Below are 16,258 nucleotides of genomic sequence, written 5' to 3'. Positions count from 1 at the left end.
CCTATTGATTTCATCCCAGGGAGGAAAGGCAGCAACAGCAGCTTGGACTGAACTCACATCAGTGCTTGTTCCCTGAAGGTCATTAACGTCGACCCTTATTTTTTTTATTTTGTTTCTGGTCGTTTTCTGCCTCCAGAACAAAACAAATCTGTCATGTGGTCCATAAAATGTTTGTAAATATTCACTGTCACTGATCCAGTAAAGTGAACTCACTGAAACTGTAACGTGACCAATGATATTTCAACCTACTGTTATTGAGAACATTGTTGAAAGGACCAAAAGCGAAAGAGAAAACATGATCCCTGACGGATATATTAAAATATGTCCTAAAACAAAATTAACATCAAATAATGATTAAATTTTTCTGCAAAGATTTTTTCTTTTTCATCATTTAAATCTTTGAAAAATAATTAAATCTTTTTGATAATTTCCACTTGACGCTGAAACTCTTTTCAAAATGGACCTTGAAAGTGCAGTACTTACTGTATGTAGTTCTTTAATTTGACCTAAAAATCTGTGTTTGTAATATTTTAATGTGAAATTTTCCCTGTTACAAAAGTGAAGTCTGAAATGATTGACGTTATTATGAAGGGATTCCCTCAGACGTGGGTTCAAATCTCAGCAAATGATGAAGATAAAGGTGAGGAGACAAATGCAGTGAGTGGGTGAAAGCGAGGGAGGGTAAGGCAAGGTGGAGACAGAACAAAGGTGTGGCTGACGATGGAGGGCGAGGTGGGATGTGTGGGTGAGAGGAAGGTGGAGGAGGTGTGGCCAGGACCAAGAGGGAGGAAGAGGGAAAGTGGTGGAGAAGGACAGGATGAAGATGATGGAAAGATAAACTGGGATGGAGGAAAAAAAAGAGAGGGAGTTGTTGGAGAACGAGTGGAAAACATGGAGTCAGCTGATCACTCCCTGTTTCCATGGCAACACTCGGCCTTTCCCACCCACTCTCCCTGTCCTTCGCTCGTTTTTTCCTTTTTTTTCTTCCTTTCTTTCTTTGGCTCTGTCTTATTTTCACTCACTACTTTTTTTTTATACTTTTGTCGTTTCGTTTTCACTACGCTGTTATTTTTAGAAAGTTCCTTTTTTTCCAACACAGCATCCTTTCTCTTTCTTCAATTTCCCTCATTTCCTTTTTTTCCCTTTCTGTTGTTTTTCCTCCCCTCCTTTTCTTTTCCTTTAATTTCTTTTTTTCCCTTTCTGTTGTTTTTCCTATTTTTCAATTACTTTTTTTTTACTTTCATTTTGGAGTTTGCTCACTTGGCAGTAACATCTTCCCTCTTGTATGTTATCCTTCCTTCCCTCCTTCCTTCCTTCTCTCTCCTGCCGTTTTATTCATATCATCTTCAATTTGCCGATGTAGTGCGACTCCTCACTCCATTTTTGTCCTGGTCAACAACGCCCTCTGAACCGTGTGACCTGGATAAGGAGGCGTGGCCTGTAGGCTCCACCCAAAGCCGAGCGGAGCTCAGCTGAACTGGATCAGAGCCAAATCCTGAACGGCTGTACCAGTCTGTCTCTCCATCCATCCAGCCCTTCCCTCTCTCTGCCTCCCCCCTACATCTCCCCCTCTCACGTTCCCACACAGCAGCCATTGTTTCCTGAACACTGGAGCTTCATGGCAGCAGTGTTGGTTAAAGTGGTGCCCAGTTTTCCTCGGAGGAGGAGGAGGAGGAGGAGGAGGAGGAGGAGGAGGAGGAGGAGGGGGGATATCAGGGTGTGGTCTCACAGCCTGATCTGGATTCCATTAAAGTTTTAAATGAGCTTTTTATTAGAAACTTCAAATAAGAAATATATTTTTTATGGACGGGGCATTTTTCCTTGAACATCTTATGGTGACGAAGTTGTCTCTGACCGTGGGGCACCCAGGAATGAGCCAAAACTGACTTAGAGTTTGCCACAAAAAATATTTAGCCGGTAACAGTTAGCCAAAAGCTAACTTAAGTTAAACTTTACCTTTAACAACAAGCTAACTTAAGTTAAACTTTACCTTTTCATCAATAAACCAGACATTAAAACAACTGGTGTGTTATTGTCCAAGTCCTTCATCGACCGACTGTGAATGGGTGGATGTTTGGTTGAACGTCCAAGTCATTTGTAAAGTATATTCAATATGGACTGAAAAGCTGTAACTTTGGTTTTGGAAACATTTAAATATATTTTAAATACCACTGGATGTTGTTATTGATTGTTTGCTGGAAGACCAGATGATTCCAGTTCTTGTCCTACTTCTCCGCAAAAGAATTCTAAAAAATTCTAGTGTCTAAATCCCTCCCTTTATTGTCGTTCTCTCCGTGTCTGCAGCAGCCTGATGACTGCCCACAGCCGACCAACCTGAAAATAAAGACAGAGACTCCAGCCTGTAAGACAGAACCTTCCTCGCCTTCTCAGTGTCCCACGGAGGACCAGAACCAACCCATGGACCTGTCCCTCAACAAACCTCGTATGTCTTCACACACAGTCTCCGTGACCAACACCACAGTCAACCCTCCGCCCAGCAGCACAGCCACCCAGCCCAGTCTGACGGCCACGCCTGTCCCCTCTGCGGTACAATCCATAGGCTCCATGGTAAACAACAATCACTGATATTCACATGGTGTTGGTTGAAGGACGATCACAGAAACCGATCGTCTTTATCTTCCCCCCCCGCGGCAGGTCCTCTCACCGGGTTCTATCCTGGCTACACAGGGCGCTGGGGGCCAGCAGATCCTGCACGTCATCCACACCATCCCCTCCGTCAGCATGCCCAGTAAGGTGGGCCAGCTGCAGACCATCCCTGTGGTGGTGCAGTCACTGCCGGTCGTCTACACTACGATGCCCACAGATGGCGTAGCCACAGCGGCCATCACCGTGCCACTCATAGGCAGCGACGGGCGTTCGGAAGGAAGTGGTAAGTAGATGCTGAAACGCTAAACCTCAAAATAAAAATAATATAAAAAAATCAAAATAGCTTAAAACTAAGCCTAGGATGGAGTTATTGACAGAAAAAAAAAAAAAAAAAAAGGGGGGGATGAAAAAAAAAAAAAAAAAAAAGGGGGGGATGAAAAAAAAAAAAAAAAAAAGAAACGACCCTAACGTCTGACATTACATGCTGTTGATTTTGCATTTATTCCTATTATAAAGAGGTAGAAAAACAGCTGCTACAGCAGAGCAGGAACCATCTGCTGATCCAAAGTGTGTTTGACGGCTGAACCATCCAATAGGAGCATGGGTCAGGTTAAAAATTTAAGTGTATAAATAGGTCAGATTGACCTCCCTTTAACTTTACCTTAGTGTCATTACACTCTGTCAGCTACAACTGTCCATTTCCTCAAGGCAAAAAGAGCTTCTTTTTTTTTTCTTCTCCACACGTCCAACTGTGTCAGTGTCGGTGTCTCATTCACACACGGTTGTTTATTGTTAGCACTCGGTCTCAGAGGACCACAGTGTGTCTGTGACAGAGATGTTGTGTGTATGTTTATGGGTTGTGGTGTGTTACATCTGTCTGTCTGTCTGTCTGTCTGAGTGTGTCACGCTCGATGAGTTCCATATGTGCCTGGAGATTGATGAGCAAACTTGTGGGTAGATCCATTTGTGGAAATAAAAGTTCCTGCTCGCCTTTTTATGCATCAGTGTTTCAGCAGCTGATGCTGTTCCCCCAGATGTCCCGTAAATTCAAACAGGAAGTGCTTTCTACAAGACTATACTCTGAAAAAATAACAGATGTGAAATTAGCACTGGCCTGAAGTGAAAAGTTCACAAAATATCCTGCTACCAAAGAATACAACTGTGAATTAGCTAACACCGAGCACTAAGGTAGCACAGAATCAGTTTAAAGCTAACTAAAATACAGAGAAGCTAGCTGGAGGTAAGCTGTGAAAGATACTGTCATATCTTACAGTTAGTCAAGGTCAAGGCTAAGGAAATAGCTAAAGTCAGCCAAATAAATTCTTTCACTTTCACTTTCAAATTAGCCCAGATATGCTAGGTAAATGTAAGCCAAAAAAGCTAAGAAAATGGCATGAAAGTTAAAAAAAAAATAGAAAAACATTTGCTAAGACTTTGCATATAAATGGCTAGAGGCTAGTAGAAAACATTTGCTAAAACTTTGCATATAAATGGCTAGAGGCTAGTAAAATAGATTGTAGAAAAAAATATGTTTATATATATGTATTTTAACCAAGAGCATTGCTAAATTTAGCACAGACAGAAGTAGCAGTTAGCACAACTCACTGCATAATATTGTGGCGTTAATTTTAGCTCAGATGTAGCTAAGAGTAAGTAAGAGTAAAATCTAGTCCCAAATTACCTTGCACTATCAAATATAAGTAGTATATTTTTTCTGAACACAGAGGTGAAGGTATATCACACCCTGTTTTTTTTTAACAAAAAACAAAAATCAAACTGATACCTGCTGCTAAAATAAAGGTGTCTATTGGTTGAGTAACAGGTTTGAGGAGGTGAAGTCCATCCCTGAGCAAACAGCAACCGATACTCTGCACTAGTTTAGTCAAAACAACAATTTTCTTGGCAACGTGACACTGTGCTATCAATCATGAATGTTTACAAACAGAATAATTCTCTGGAAGTTCTAAAAAAGCCTGAAGGTGCAGTGGGAGGACCAAAACGCCAGGGTTTTATTTACTTCCTCAATGACCTGAAAATAAAGGTCTTTGTGCGTGTGGTGAATCTGAAATTCTTGGACCAGTGTTAACACCAGAATTAGAGATAGGTCATCTTTAATACTCTATTCACAAACTAATACTGACCTGGAAGCTTTTTTAACTGACATTACATAGTAATTATTCTTTAACTAGTAATCGTGGCGTGCTATGCTAACACATGAACTCTCTAAACAGGAGTTAGCTGTAGGAATGACCCGTACGACCTTGCTTGTTTTCGTGTTCTGCTACAGAGAGGAAGAGTGAGGTTTCAGTCTGAGTTTGTGAAAGTACTCTGAGGAAATGCCAAGGTCACCAGGGTTATTAGTCAACGGTTGTGCCCAACAGAACGACTGATGTTGAATCTCTAGGTTTTAAAGCCAAGCTGTGTCCAAAATCGTGTCCGGGGTATATACTGCTTGGGCAGTGACCATCGGTTGTCCGCTAGATTTCGCAGTGAATTGTGGGATACATTTATAGTGGATGACGTAGGGTGTTGTAGGGTGTAGGGGTTTCAGACACCGCCCAAGTCTTTGTCACATAAGGAAATGCTCAAGTTCAAGTCACTGGAGTGGGTTATTTCCCTGTGGTTTTCGAGGACTGCACACACGTCCTCTGTTCTATCATTTGTGATGCTAAATGAGCAATGAATAGTATGTGCTAAAAGGTGGATGTGTCGGTGTAGGGTGCAGTTGAGCTGGAGGGGTGGTGGGCGTTGACGACTAGTTGGCTAGTTTGAAAGCTAGCTTGACAAAAAGAAGGAAGCTGCCTTTCCCTTTTCGTTGCGTGGAGAGTTGGGATGTCGGGGGTTTGGACTTAATTGTCTCCGGAGTCAGGGAACACTTCTCTTGGTTTGCGACCCTCCCCACACACACACACTCACACACACACACACACATGCTGTGGATACTCCACCCAAAATTCCTTGCGTCAGCCACCAATCCACTCCAGTCCTCCCTGTCCTTTCTGTCTGCAGACTGGACTTTGAACAGTATGGCTGCCACATTCCTGCAGTCGCTCCTGCTCTGTGTCACTGCTCGTCATGAAGCAGCAGAAATGAAAGAAGACTCCCTGAACATGTGTGTGTGTGTGTGTGTGTGTGTGTGTGTGTGTTGGCCCAGTCTGGGAACATGTGATTTGACACAACCCTTCCCATGTAGCAGGACTATGGTTAGGGTAAGGCAGGCAGCTGAGACCACACCCCAATATCTGTGGGAGAGTGGGAGGGGGGGGGGGGATAATCTGGCAGCAAGTCAATATCTCCAGATCTACAGCCGGTGTCTAACATAACCTCCTCTTCATGGGATGATTAAAGAATCTACTTATCAACTAATCAATCAACCAACCATCCATCCATCCATTCATCAACCGTTCCTGTTCACCAAAACACAGGTAAACACCACAGTGACACCTGGTGGTTCTCATGATTCAACGATAAACATTTGCACCGAGGATACGTTGTGGATCAAGGTTCGCAGGTCGACCTACACACAGGATCGTTTTTTTGCTTAAATATTTTGGATTTGACTTCATCTTGTAAAAATGAATTCTCGTTCATTTCAGACAGCTGTTTGCTAGATTTTAGACATTTTCTGTCTTGAATTTCAGCTCTATAAAAGGTACAACCTTAGAAGTTTACCTTCTGGTGACCTTCTAAGGGTTGTGGTTCTGAAGCTCATCAGAAGTTTTTGTTTTTTGTTGTGGTCTTGACTGTCCTTAAGGTATCTTTTGTCTCGATATTGTTTTAGTAGTTTTGTCTGTCGTAGTCAGAGCCTCCAGACTTCTAAGGTTTAGGTTTTTTGGTTCTTTTATCGTTCAGCTATCTCCGAGGCTAACCTCAAGTCAGAGTTGACTAATTCTCCCTCCGTCTGACTTCTTCTACAGAAAGGGTTTTTTTTGTATTAACCTTTATTTGCGTCAACTTGCTGCCTACGTGTTGACATTTTAAAACAGAGACAGAAGTTAGAGGAAAAATAAAATGAAAGACAGAATGTTAAAAAAAACGTGTGAACAAACATCAAAACAGAACAGGACACAGGGAACATGGGTTTGGTCTCGCAGATTTTATCCATTAATTCTTTTGCAGCCCCGTTGACCACGCCTAATTACACACACACACACACACACACTGAGGCATGTCTTTGTCTTGTTAAGTTGCTGCACTGGTCGCCGTGTTACGATGATTAACCCCCTGCTGTTCTCCTCTCTCTTTGTTCCCCTCTCTTCTCTTTCTTCTCTGACTCATCTCTCCTCCTCCTCCTCCTCCTCCTCATTATTTCACCTTTACTCCTCCACGTGTTCTTCTTCTTCTTCTTCTGCTGTTGCCCTGTGTCATCCCTGGTCCTCGTTCTTTTTCTCCTGTCCAGTTCGTCTTAAACCAGGTTCCACGTCTCCTGTGGAGTATCAGAGCGATAGCGACGCTGAGAGCGGTACAGAGTCAGGGTCTGCCTCCCTCAGCACCCAGGGCCTGGACGTGGGGTGAGTAGACGGTGCTGAAAGGTTCCACTCAGTTCCTGTTCGTACCAGTTGATGCTGTAGACGGGAGACAGCAGTTACACACTTGACCTTTAACTCTTCTGGCTTGCTCCATAGTCAACTAACCATAAATATTCAGGTACTCTGTGTTGTACTTCAATATATGACACTAGCAAGTACTTCATATTTGTGACCAGTCTTGTTATATCACATATAAAAAAAAAAAACTAAAGTTGTTGTCGGAAAACTGAATCATTTCCAGAAAGTTTTCTCTGGCGCCGTTGCTGTGAGCTACACTGTCATCCTAGTGGCCATTCGTAGTCATTACAGGAGAATAGACACCTGAGTCCCTGAGAGCAGGTGGTAAATCAGTCAATCATCAACATACTCTGTGATTTTTACTGGACGTATTCTGCACAGTTTCTTTATTACTGTCTCTCACTCACCTTTGTCAAAGTGTAGTAAAAATGAAACCGTGAACGAGTACTAAAAGACTTTTCAAAGTCACCGTTTGAACATCCACCCAAACCTGGAGAACTGATAAACACTGACTTCATCTCCGTAAGAAACACAGGAGGAAGCCTTAGTGACTTGGAACCATTTTGTCTTCAGTTCCAGGTACTGAATGTTCCTGCTGCTCTGCAGTAGAACGGTGGTTTCCTCTACTGCAGCTGCTGCTGCTGCTGCTGCTGCCGCAGCTTTGGGTGGTGGCAAAAACACCACCACCAACTGGACACTTACATAACCTTATATAACCTCACACACACGCTCACAATCTGCGCATGCACACACTTGTCTCCCTGTTACAGCGTGAGGGCGTCTCTTCTCTTCACAGCCTGTGTGTGTGTGTGAATGTGTGTGTGTGTGAGTGTGTGTGTGTGTGTGTTCATGCTCCATAAACCAGGACATTTGGTTCTTTCAAAGGCGAGCTCTTGACCTTTGAAAGCTCATCTCTTTTTAAGTGGAAAATTAGTATTTTTGGGTCAATCATATGAGAGTGAGCGAGGACAGACTCCTTGGACCAAAAACAAAGTCTGCCACGCCCTCACCCCTCCCTCTGGATTCTTAATAAGGTGTCTCCCTAACAGTCCAACGGGTGTGGCAGCGAAAACACAATCTGATCCTGCCGCACAACTCTGAGGTGATCCAGAACCTCTGGGTCAGGAAAGAGGTTCATCCTAATACTGGAGACACATACATACATATATGTTCATATATTTACTTGTATATATTTAGTTTTTTCTCTCTCTCTGAAGCTAACCCGTGGTGTTCCACAAAGAACCTTTAGAGGGCGTCTTTTAGTTTCAGATTCTGTGACGAAGTGAAGTCCAACAAACAACAAACACACATTTTCATTTGCACGTTGGCAAAAAGAGCATTTTTTTTAATTCCGTGAAATCACTTTGCATCTGCCTACGTCACCCTCTACTGGTCAGATACGGTATCTGTTGTTTCTGGTTAATGTTCACAAAGTTAGCGTACGACGTTACGTCGACGTGGAGCACGACTCACATTTCACTACGTTTGGTGCTTTTACACTCTTTTGTCTGCACTCAAAAGTACAGAAAAACATGCATGTGTGTGTGTGTGTGTGTGTGTGTCCATCAGAAAAATCAGATTAGCTGCTTCATCCCACACCCAGTGGGTGAGGCCGCCTGACTTTTAACAGCAAAACCGGGTGTGGTTACTGAACTGTCTGTGTGTGTCTGTGTGTGTGTGTGTGTGTGTGTGTGTGTGTTACACACATAAATAAGAACATATAGATAAATACAAAGAGACATAATGTTTAACAGAGCCCATCACAGTCTGTGTGTGTGTGTGTGTGTGTGTTGCTGGGCAGGGCTGTCCCAGTCCTTAAGTGTAAACAGGTTTACGTCATGCAGTCCACCGTCACTCAGGAGACCAACCAACACGTCCTCGTTGTTTCTTTAAACATTTGTCTGATGTTGTTCTTCAGTAACAACATCTGACTTTAACAAACAGAAAAAAGACAACAGTCCAGATGAACACAGATCTCAGAACAGCCCATGAAGTCAACGACAGTTACAGTTGGACTGACTGTAACTGGACTGGAGACAGCACTGACTCTCTGTCGCCTTCTGGTGGCCACATCACCACTCCCAGCCCCGTGGGAGATAAAAAAAAAAAATCATCAGGCCAATCTTTTGTGTCTAATTAAAAATTGAATTCATTTATTACTTTTTCTATTTCATCCTCAGCACCAGAGTGCTTTAAGGCAAAAAAAAAAATCACACCAGAAAATCTCTGCTCCTCAAAATTAATTTCCGGAGGTGAAGTTTGTGTCAAATCCAGAGGAAGTTTCTTAGATGTTGTATATATAGTTCTGGCTGACTGAGCTTTTATTTCAGTTTGGCTCTAACATCCTTCTGTTTTACTTGAACTCTTATCTATCTGGGGCGTTTTTCACTAACATTTCTAGCCATTTATTTGTCCATCCCTGAGGATTTGACCGTTGGTATGATTGACAGATTCATGTCATTGAATCTGGTTTTTGTTTTTTTTTCTCCCGTAGGTCAGTTATCGACCTGGAGCCTGTGGATCCCGACTCTCCAGACGTCAAAAGACGGAGAATCCACATGTGTGACTATGAAGGCTGCAAAAAAGTTTACACAAAGAGTTCACACCTCAAAGCCCACAGGAGGATACACACAGGTGGAGTTGAACAGCTTTTTTTTTACAGCTGTGGTGAATTTCTGTTAAAAGATAACTGATTTGCCCCCTTGTGGCTCACAGGAGAAGTGTAATTTCTGCTGCTGCATGTTGCTGTTTATATATATGTATTTTTCATCCTTTACTTCTTCTCTTTTCCCTGGGTCCAGGAGAGAAACCCTACCACTGTACCTGGGAGGGCTGCACCTGGCGCTTCGCTCGCTCGGATGAGCTGACACGACACTTTCGCAAGCACACAGGAATCAAACCCTTTCGTTGCACTGAGTGTGACCGCTCCTTCTCCCGGTCTGACCACCTCTCCCTGCACCGCCGCCGCCATGTTATGATGTGAACCTCCACCCCCCAAATAAAAAACAACAAAATGAACAAAGAACACGTGTGAACCTGCTGAGGTTCTTTACTCCCTCACAGCACATCTTGTACCAGAGGGAACCAGCTCAGCTACTTCCTGCTTTTCTCCTCCACAGCCAAGGAAGAAGTGGCTCGTCCTTCATCCTTCACCACTTCCTTGTCCAACCACAGGATTATCAGGAACATACATTGTTTTTCTCTCTCTCTCCTTTTTTTGGGCAGTTCTTGTGTGTGCTTCATTATAAAGACCGAGCGTTTGCTACAGACATGTCCCGCCGCCGCTGCCTGTGACTCCGTCCCCTCTTCTACCAAGACTGGACGTAAAGACTTCCATCAGCAGGGACGTTCATCCGTCACGCCCATCATTTCATCCTGACGTGTGTGTGTGTGTGTGTGTGTTTGGCCACTCTTTCATTCTGTTCCACCGTTGGGAAGAACTAATAATCCATATATTATGGATTTTATTAAATATTTAGTTGGTTTCCAACAACAAATCCAAACAGACACAATTTTTCCAAAAGATTTTGAAGAATTTCAGAAAATACAGAGCTTTTTTTAAAATGTTTGATCTGCCTTATTTTAAGCAAAGTTTTCATTTTAATAAAAAAAATGCATGTATTTGCATCTTAACAGTGGTTTTTAGTCAAATTGGAGAGAAAAATTCAAGCCATGGTTAAGGGGTCATTTTGTCCAGTTGTTATAAAGGAGACATGTACAGAAAAAAACAAATCTAAATCATTGGGAAAAAGGGCTAAGTCATTCAAACTGTTTTGATTTTGTCACTAAAATCATCTGTTTGGAAAAATAACTCAAACTCTGTGCTGGATTTGTTATAAAAAAAAGTCCAAATATTTGACATATCACTTTTCTTTGTTCAATAATCTTCACACGTTCGTGTCCAATCCTGAGGCTCCGGAGGTCAAGATCCTAAAGTAGCCTGATTTGTCCCGCCCCCTACCTGTCCTGTGCTGCGCCCCCTTTCCACTGGTACAGGAAACTACATGACTGTGAACTTTATAGGAATAATTTGTTTTCATTGTTATCAAGCAGTCGTTTTTTTGTGTTTTTTGTTTTTTCTCTCTTGCATTTTTCTTCTTCTCTGTTAACAGTATTTGCTCTTTTGTGTTTTGTGTCGATGCTTGTCTTCTTTTTATTTTGGCCAGATTTGGCTTCTTAACAAAATGGCACCTGCTCTTATGAAAAAGAAGGAGCAAAAGTATTTCCCCATCCTTTTGTTGTGAAAAAGACGAAGGAGGCGCAAATCATTTAAGATAAAAAAAAATAATAATAAGGAGAAGAAACTCGTGCAGGGAATCGGGGAGCTTTTCTGAGAATGTGTGTACGTGTGTGTGTGTGTGTGCATGTGTGTTTGTGTGTTATGAGACAACACACATAATCAGAATTTAAAGATGTTCACAAGTGTGTGTGTTCCGGGCTCTTGTTCTTTTACCTCCAGCCCGTCGAGCCTTAATCAAAGTAAATCAAGTCAAAAACCAGAACCTCTGACCGACCATGTTTGGCCGACGATGCAGCGCTGTTCGTTGGTGACAACCCTGACGTTTTCCCAGGGTGGATGATTTGGCCCCAGTCTTTATAGTGCGATAAAGGAATGTCCCGCCACGTTGTCGGAACAGTCGTTAATCAGTCACATTGGAAGATGAATGCAGACAAGTCTGAACAAGTCTGAACAAGTCTGAACAAGTCTGTGTCCTTACCCCAGGAAACCCAAATCAAACCAAAGCAAGACTTTTTTTAAATTCTAGGTTTTGACCATAAAAATAAAAAAACCCAAAAACTAATCCTAAATTTTACACAGGTTTTGATCTTTGTGGTTTCAAAGACACACCCTGAAATGACCGTCTTTTCAGCAACGACTTTAAACCCTGGAAAGTCCTTGAGGTCCAGACCGTCACTGTTCAAATCGCAAAACCTGAAACGCACGACTTCTGATAATCATTAGGAAAAATTTATTTTGTAAAAATATTGTCGAAGTTTAGAGCAGCTCCACTCAATAATACCAGAAGAGTTCGACCAATCACAGTCTGCTCTTTATCTCTATAACAGAATCCAAACTCCTGAGCCAACACGGCGTCGTTGCAGTGCATCATGGTCAATCAGTGGTCCTGGGACCAACCCTTGCACGGTGTCGGGCTGTCAGGGTCTGATGTGCTCGGGTTTTTCATAGTCAAACCTCACAGGAGGGAAAACTTCATGCTCATCATTAGCTTTTCCACCAGACAGGTGTTCAGGAGGGTGGGGTCTGCTGCTGGCCGGCACTGGCTTTTTTTTTGGGGGGGCACACATGGATCAAGTTCTGATTAATAGGTCACCAGGTGGCGCTATTTCTCTGCTGCTGACCTCCAGCAAAATCTCAATTATGCAACTTAAACGCTCACTTCAGAGGCATTTCTGGCTCTGTCCTGATTTTATTGGTAATGAGTGGCGCCCCTTTGTGGTCACGGAGTGTAACTGCATCCTGAAAGCCTTTCCTGAAAAGCTACTTAATGAGAACCAAGTGTCACACAGCCGACTTTTTTGAGAAACATCGATCGATAAAAAGATTTAACAATGATGACGTCACTGATGACGATGGCTTTCTGAGAGGGTGAAAAACAAACGACTTTAACCAGTGACGTCATTTACTTTTACTACGAATTGGAGACAATATTTTGAATTGTAAAGATTTTTATCCCCGTTTTTTACAAAAAATGAATCAGAACTGAATTCTGTCATTATTTTTTCTAATGCAGGGCAGAGCAAACCCCAGTTCTCCTAACACCCTCCCTCTGCTTCAACTTAAAGGGATAATGCAGGGTTTTTTGGGTTGTGTTGTTGTCTGAGTACCGATCAGCACCAGTCGTTCGAACCAAACACTCAGAATAAAAACAAAGAAAAAAACGTTTAGTTTGTAGATACAAGTCGGTTTGAGCTACTTGTACTGCAGTACAATTGTCCATCGTACGAACCAACAGTTTTAGCCGTTGGACACAAAAGTCGTTTGTGGTCTGGAGGTAATTTCAAATGCATTACATTTCAACTGTGGACCATCACATTCTGTGGAATGGAAAATCAGAATTTGACATTTTTTTAGTGGTGAAAAAAAAAGCAGTCATTCTTTTTACTTTAGACCTCAGCTTGTATTTTTCATACAAATCTCCACAGAGAAAAGTAAAAAAAAAATCTCATCTAACTCCACGTAGATGAGTGTGTTGTTGTGTGAACAGTAAAAAAACCAGACGAACATCAAATAGACCAGACTGAGGTACGCGTCCACGGCTAACTCTGGTGTCCACTGTCACCTGACGGTTTGGTTCTAAGCACAGGGGGCGCCGTTAGCATCGTTGGTGTTGATTATGTGTCCTCATTAACGTCACACTACAATCCCTGAATTTTCCCTTTAAAAAGAAAAAGATTAAGAAGAGAAGAACACAGCAACAACACAGCGACGAAGCACATCTTTCTAGAAGAGTTTATGCATTTGATTGCAATTTTACTTTCTTTTATAGAGCTGTTGATAAAAGACGTTAAAAGAACAAATAATTAAGAGAAATCAAATGTACATAAGTGTAAATACTCAGAAAAAAAAGCGCAGAGTAAATGTAACGGGTGAATTTCTATTTTTAACACTGACTAAAAAAATGTGAAAAAATCCCCCTTTTTTCCTTCGACTTCTTTCTCTGTTGGTTTTTGATGAAGTGTTTCATCACCTGTTCATTATTATTATTGTTATTATTGTTAATGTTATTATTATTATTATTTTCAAATCTAACAATGTTTGTTTTGCGTAGTTTCTTGAAAGAAAAAAAATGGTCCCAGTTGTGTTGTTGTGCACACTTGTGATGCATGGAGACTTCCTGTTTTCTTGTAATGACATTGGTGAGCCTCGGTATGTTAATGTGTGTGTTAGAGAAAGTGGGGAATGCCCTTTAATATTAATAAATCCAAAGGGGGAGGCGTGGGGGAGAAACATTTTTTAAAAAATGACATATTTTCAACAGGGCAGAGATAAACAACCACATTATTTATTTTAGTTTGTACTGTAGAGAAATTAAACACAAAATCACAAAAATCAATAAGTTTTCCATGTTTACTAAGCTGGAGTTTCCTACATATTATTTTTAAATATTCTGTGAGTCACACAAAGTTGTGGGAAAATGTAATTTCTTTGGATTTAAGGAAAAGAAAAAAACAGTAAATTTGAGAGAGAAAAGGCCTCGGAAAACCAGTAAAATAAACTATACTTTGGTGATTTTTGTTTCTTAGATGACGTCTGAGATCTTTTGGAATTATAAGAGTGCCTTTTTGTCAGAAATATAAAAACTACAAATGTTATGAAAACATAATCCCTGCTCAGAAAAATAATAACATTAAAAATAACTATTCAACCCACGTTCCTTTCTGAGCTGATGTAACTCTAAACACAGACATTTTAAACATAGATAATGCAGTTGATGACATCACAGACTGTCAGTGATGTCACTGACCCCTCGGTGCGACCTCTGACACCCGCGCACATCAGACAACAGAAAACCTTAACTCTTTTTTTCTTCTTCTTTTGTCTGTTTTGAGTTTCTCTTGAATGCAGTCAGTTCTGGGCCAGTACTAAATATTTACTCAGTGCAATGCAGTTATGATTATAATAATAACAACAATACAACTATGAATGACTCCTACTTTTGTGTTGTTTTTTTTTTGTTTGTTTGTTTTTTTTTTGTATTTGTACAGAACAAATGTGTAAATTTGGGCGAGGAAAACGTGATCTTTTTGATACTGTGACTCATGGTGTTTAAAAGTCGCTTTCTCTCTGTACAGTTTTCCTTATTTTCTCCTCCTTTCTCCTTCTTTTATAGAATTAAAATGTTTTGGTGCAATTTAACCCCGGGTTTCTGTGTGTTTTCTTACGTCAAAGTGACTTTAAAATGATTTAAGTTTTCTACCTATGAACCGAACAGTTCAATATTCAGCCACAAGGGGGCGCACCTCAATTTAAGATAAGAGGGATCCCATCATTGAGGTGGAAAGTTGGACAGCCCAGGGGGAAAAACAGGTAAAAATGTGTATGAATCAATAATGATATCATTTAAAAATGTGGATTATTCCTTTAACAAGTCACTGAATGTGATGTTGTGGTGGAAGGAGAAACTGAGGTCAAAGGTTAACAACTGGAGAATAAAGGGCAGGGAAACTCATAAAAACATGTATATGTGTGTGAGACAGGAAGTGACTTCACACTTCACTACTTCAGGTTTTGTTGTTTTTGCTGATGCTGTCGTTGATGCTGTTGCTGCTTCATCTTTTGTCTGTTTTTTTTGTTTTGTTTTTTGTTTTGCTGATGCTAGCCTTGATGCTACCAGTGAACCCTTAATCACAGCCGATCACCGTTGTCCAGTTAAAACACGTTTGGATTGGCTCACGCTGGCAGCTGTTTCATTTCACGCAGGTTTAGCGTCTCCGAGACAAACCCAGTCTTTACACGTTTGTTTTGGTTCTGTGAAATTTCAGGAGAACAACAGAAGATGTTTCTCCAGGTTTGTCCTCCATGAGGCGCAGGCTGAAGGTTGAGGGTTCGTCTCCAGTGACCATAAACCTGTGGAGACTCGGTGAGAGTTTCTCTTTGACTCAGGATCTGAACTACATCATCTTAGTGACTAAATTAGCAGATTAGCAGATTAGCTTTCACTCTCTGAACCAGGACTCTGATGTTTTTAGTCGACTCCAACTTCTGTTTCTTCTGTTGTTTGGATTTGAAATTTGAGAGACTTTCCTTCAGAAATTTGAAACAAACTCAACTCAAACATTTCTTCAGTGAAATAGATGTCAAAAAATAAAAATTTGACACAACGACAACTTCGACCGACACAAACTCGGTCAGATTTAAACCTTATTGTCTCTTCTCTAAAAATAGAAAAAAATTGGATACAACGACAACCTTATTGTCTCTACTCAGCATTGACGGAAATACAAAGTGTTTATTGAAAAATAGATATTTTTGGGGGGCGTTACTTCACTGTAACGTCCTGTTTTAACCCTGAACCTCTCCCTCCTTCCTGAGACCTAGAACATTAGACCTGAGAACGTTCCCAGTCACAGTGCAGTGAGAA

At 41.3% G+C, this 16,258-nt stretch overlaps 1 protein-coding gene across 1 annotated transcript in view; it reads left to right on the top strand.

Annotated features, from left to right (window-relative positions):
• Positions 1 to 15,033, top strand: part of klf8 (Kruppel like factor 8) — a 49,687-nt gene extending 34,654 nt beyond the window's left edge. Inside the window, exons 4-8 of the mRNA XM_008332731.3 lie at positions 2,305 to 2,568; positions 2,656 to 2,890; positions 7,007 to 7,118; positions 9,649 to 9,788; positions 9,956 to 15,033. Coding sequence (XP_008330953.2) covers positions 2,305 to 2,568; positions 2,656 to 2,890; positions 7,007 to 7,118; positions 9,649 to 9,788; positions 9,956 to 10,137 — 933 coding nt within the window. The 3' untranslated portion in view covers positions 10,138 to 15,033. The remainder of the gene's footprint in view (positions 1 to 2,304; positions 2,569 to 2,655; positions 2,891 to 7,006; positions 7,119 to 9,648; positions 9,789 to 9,955) is intronic.
• Positions 15,034 to 16,258: the final 1,225 nt, after the last annotated feature.

Source organism: Cynoglossus semilaevis, chromosome 19 (genome assembly GCF_000523025.1).
Source record: "Cynoglossus semilaevis isolate Cse_v1.0 chromosome 19, Cse_v1.0, whole genome shotgun sequence".
NCBI lineage: Eukaryota > Metazoa > Chordata > Actinopteri > Pleuronectiformes > Cynoglossidae > Cynoglossus > Cynoglossus semilaevis.
The sequence above is the reverse complement of the archived record's forward strand: the minus strand, read 5'-3'. Positions and strand labels throughout refer to the sequence as shown.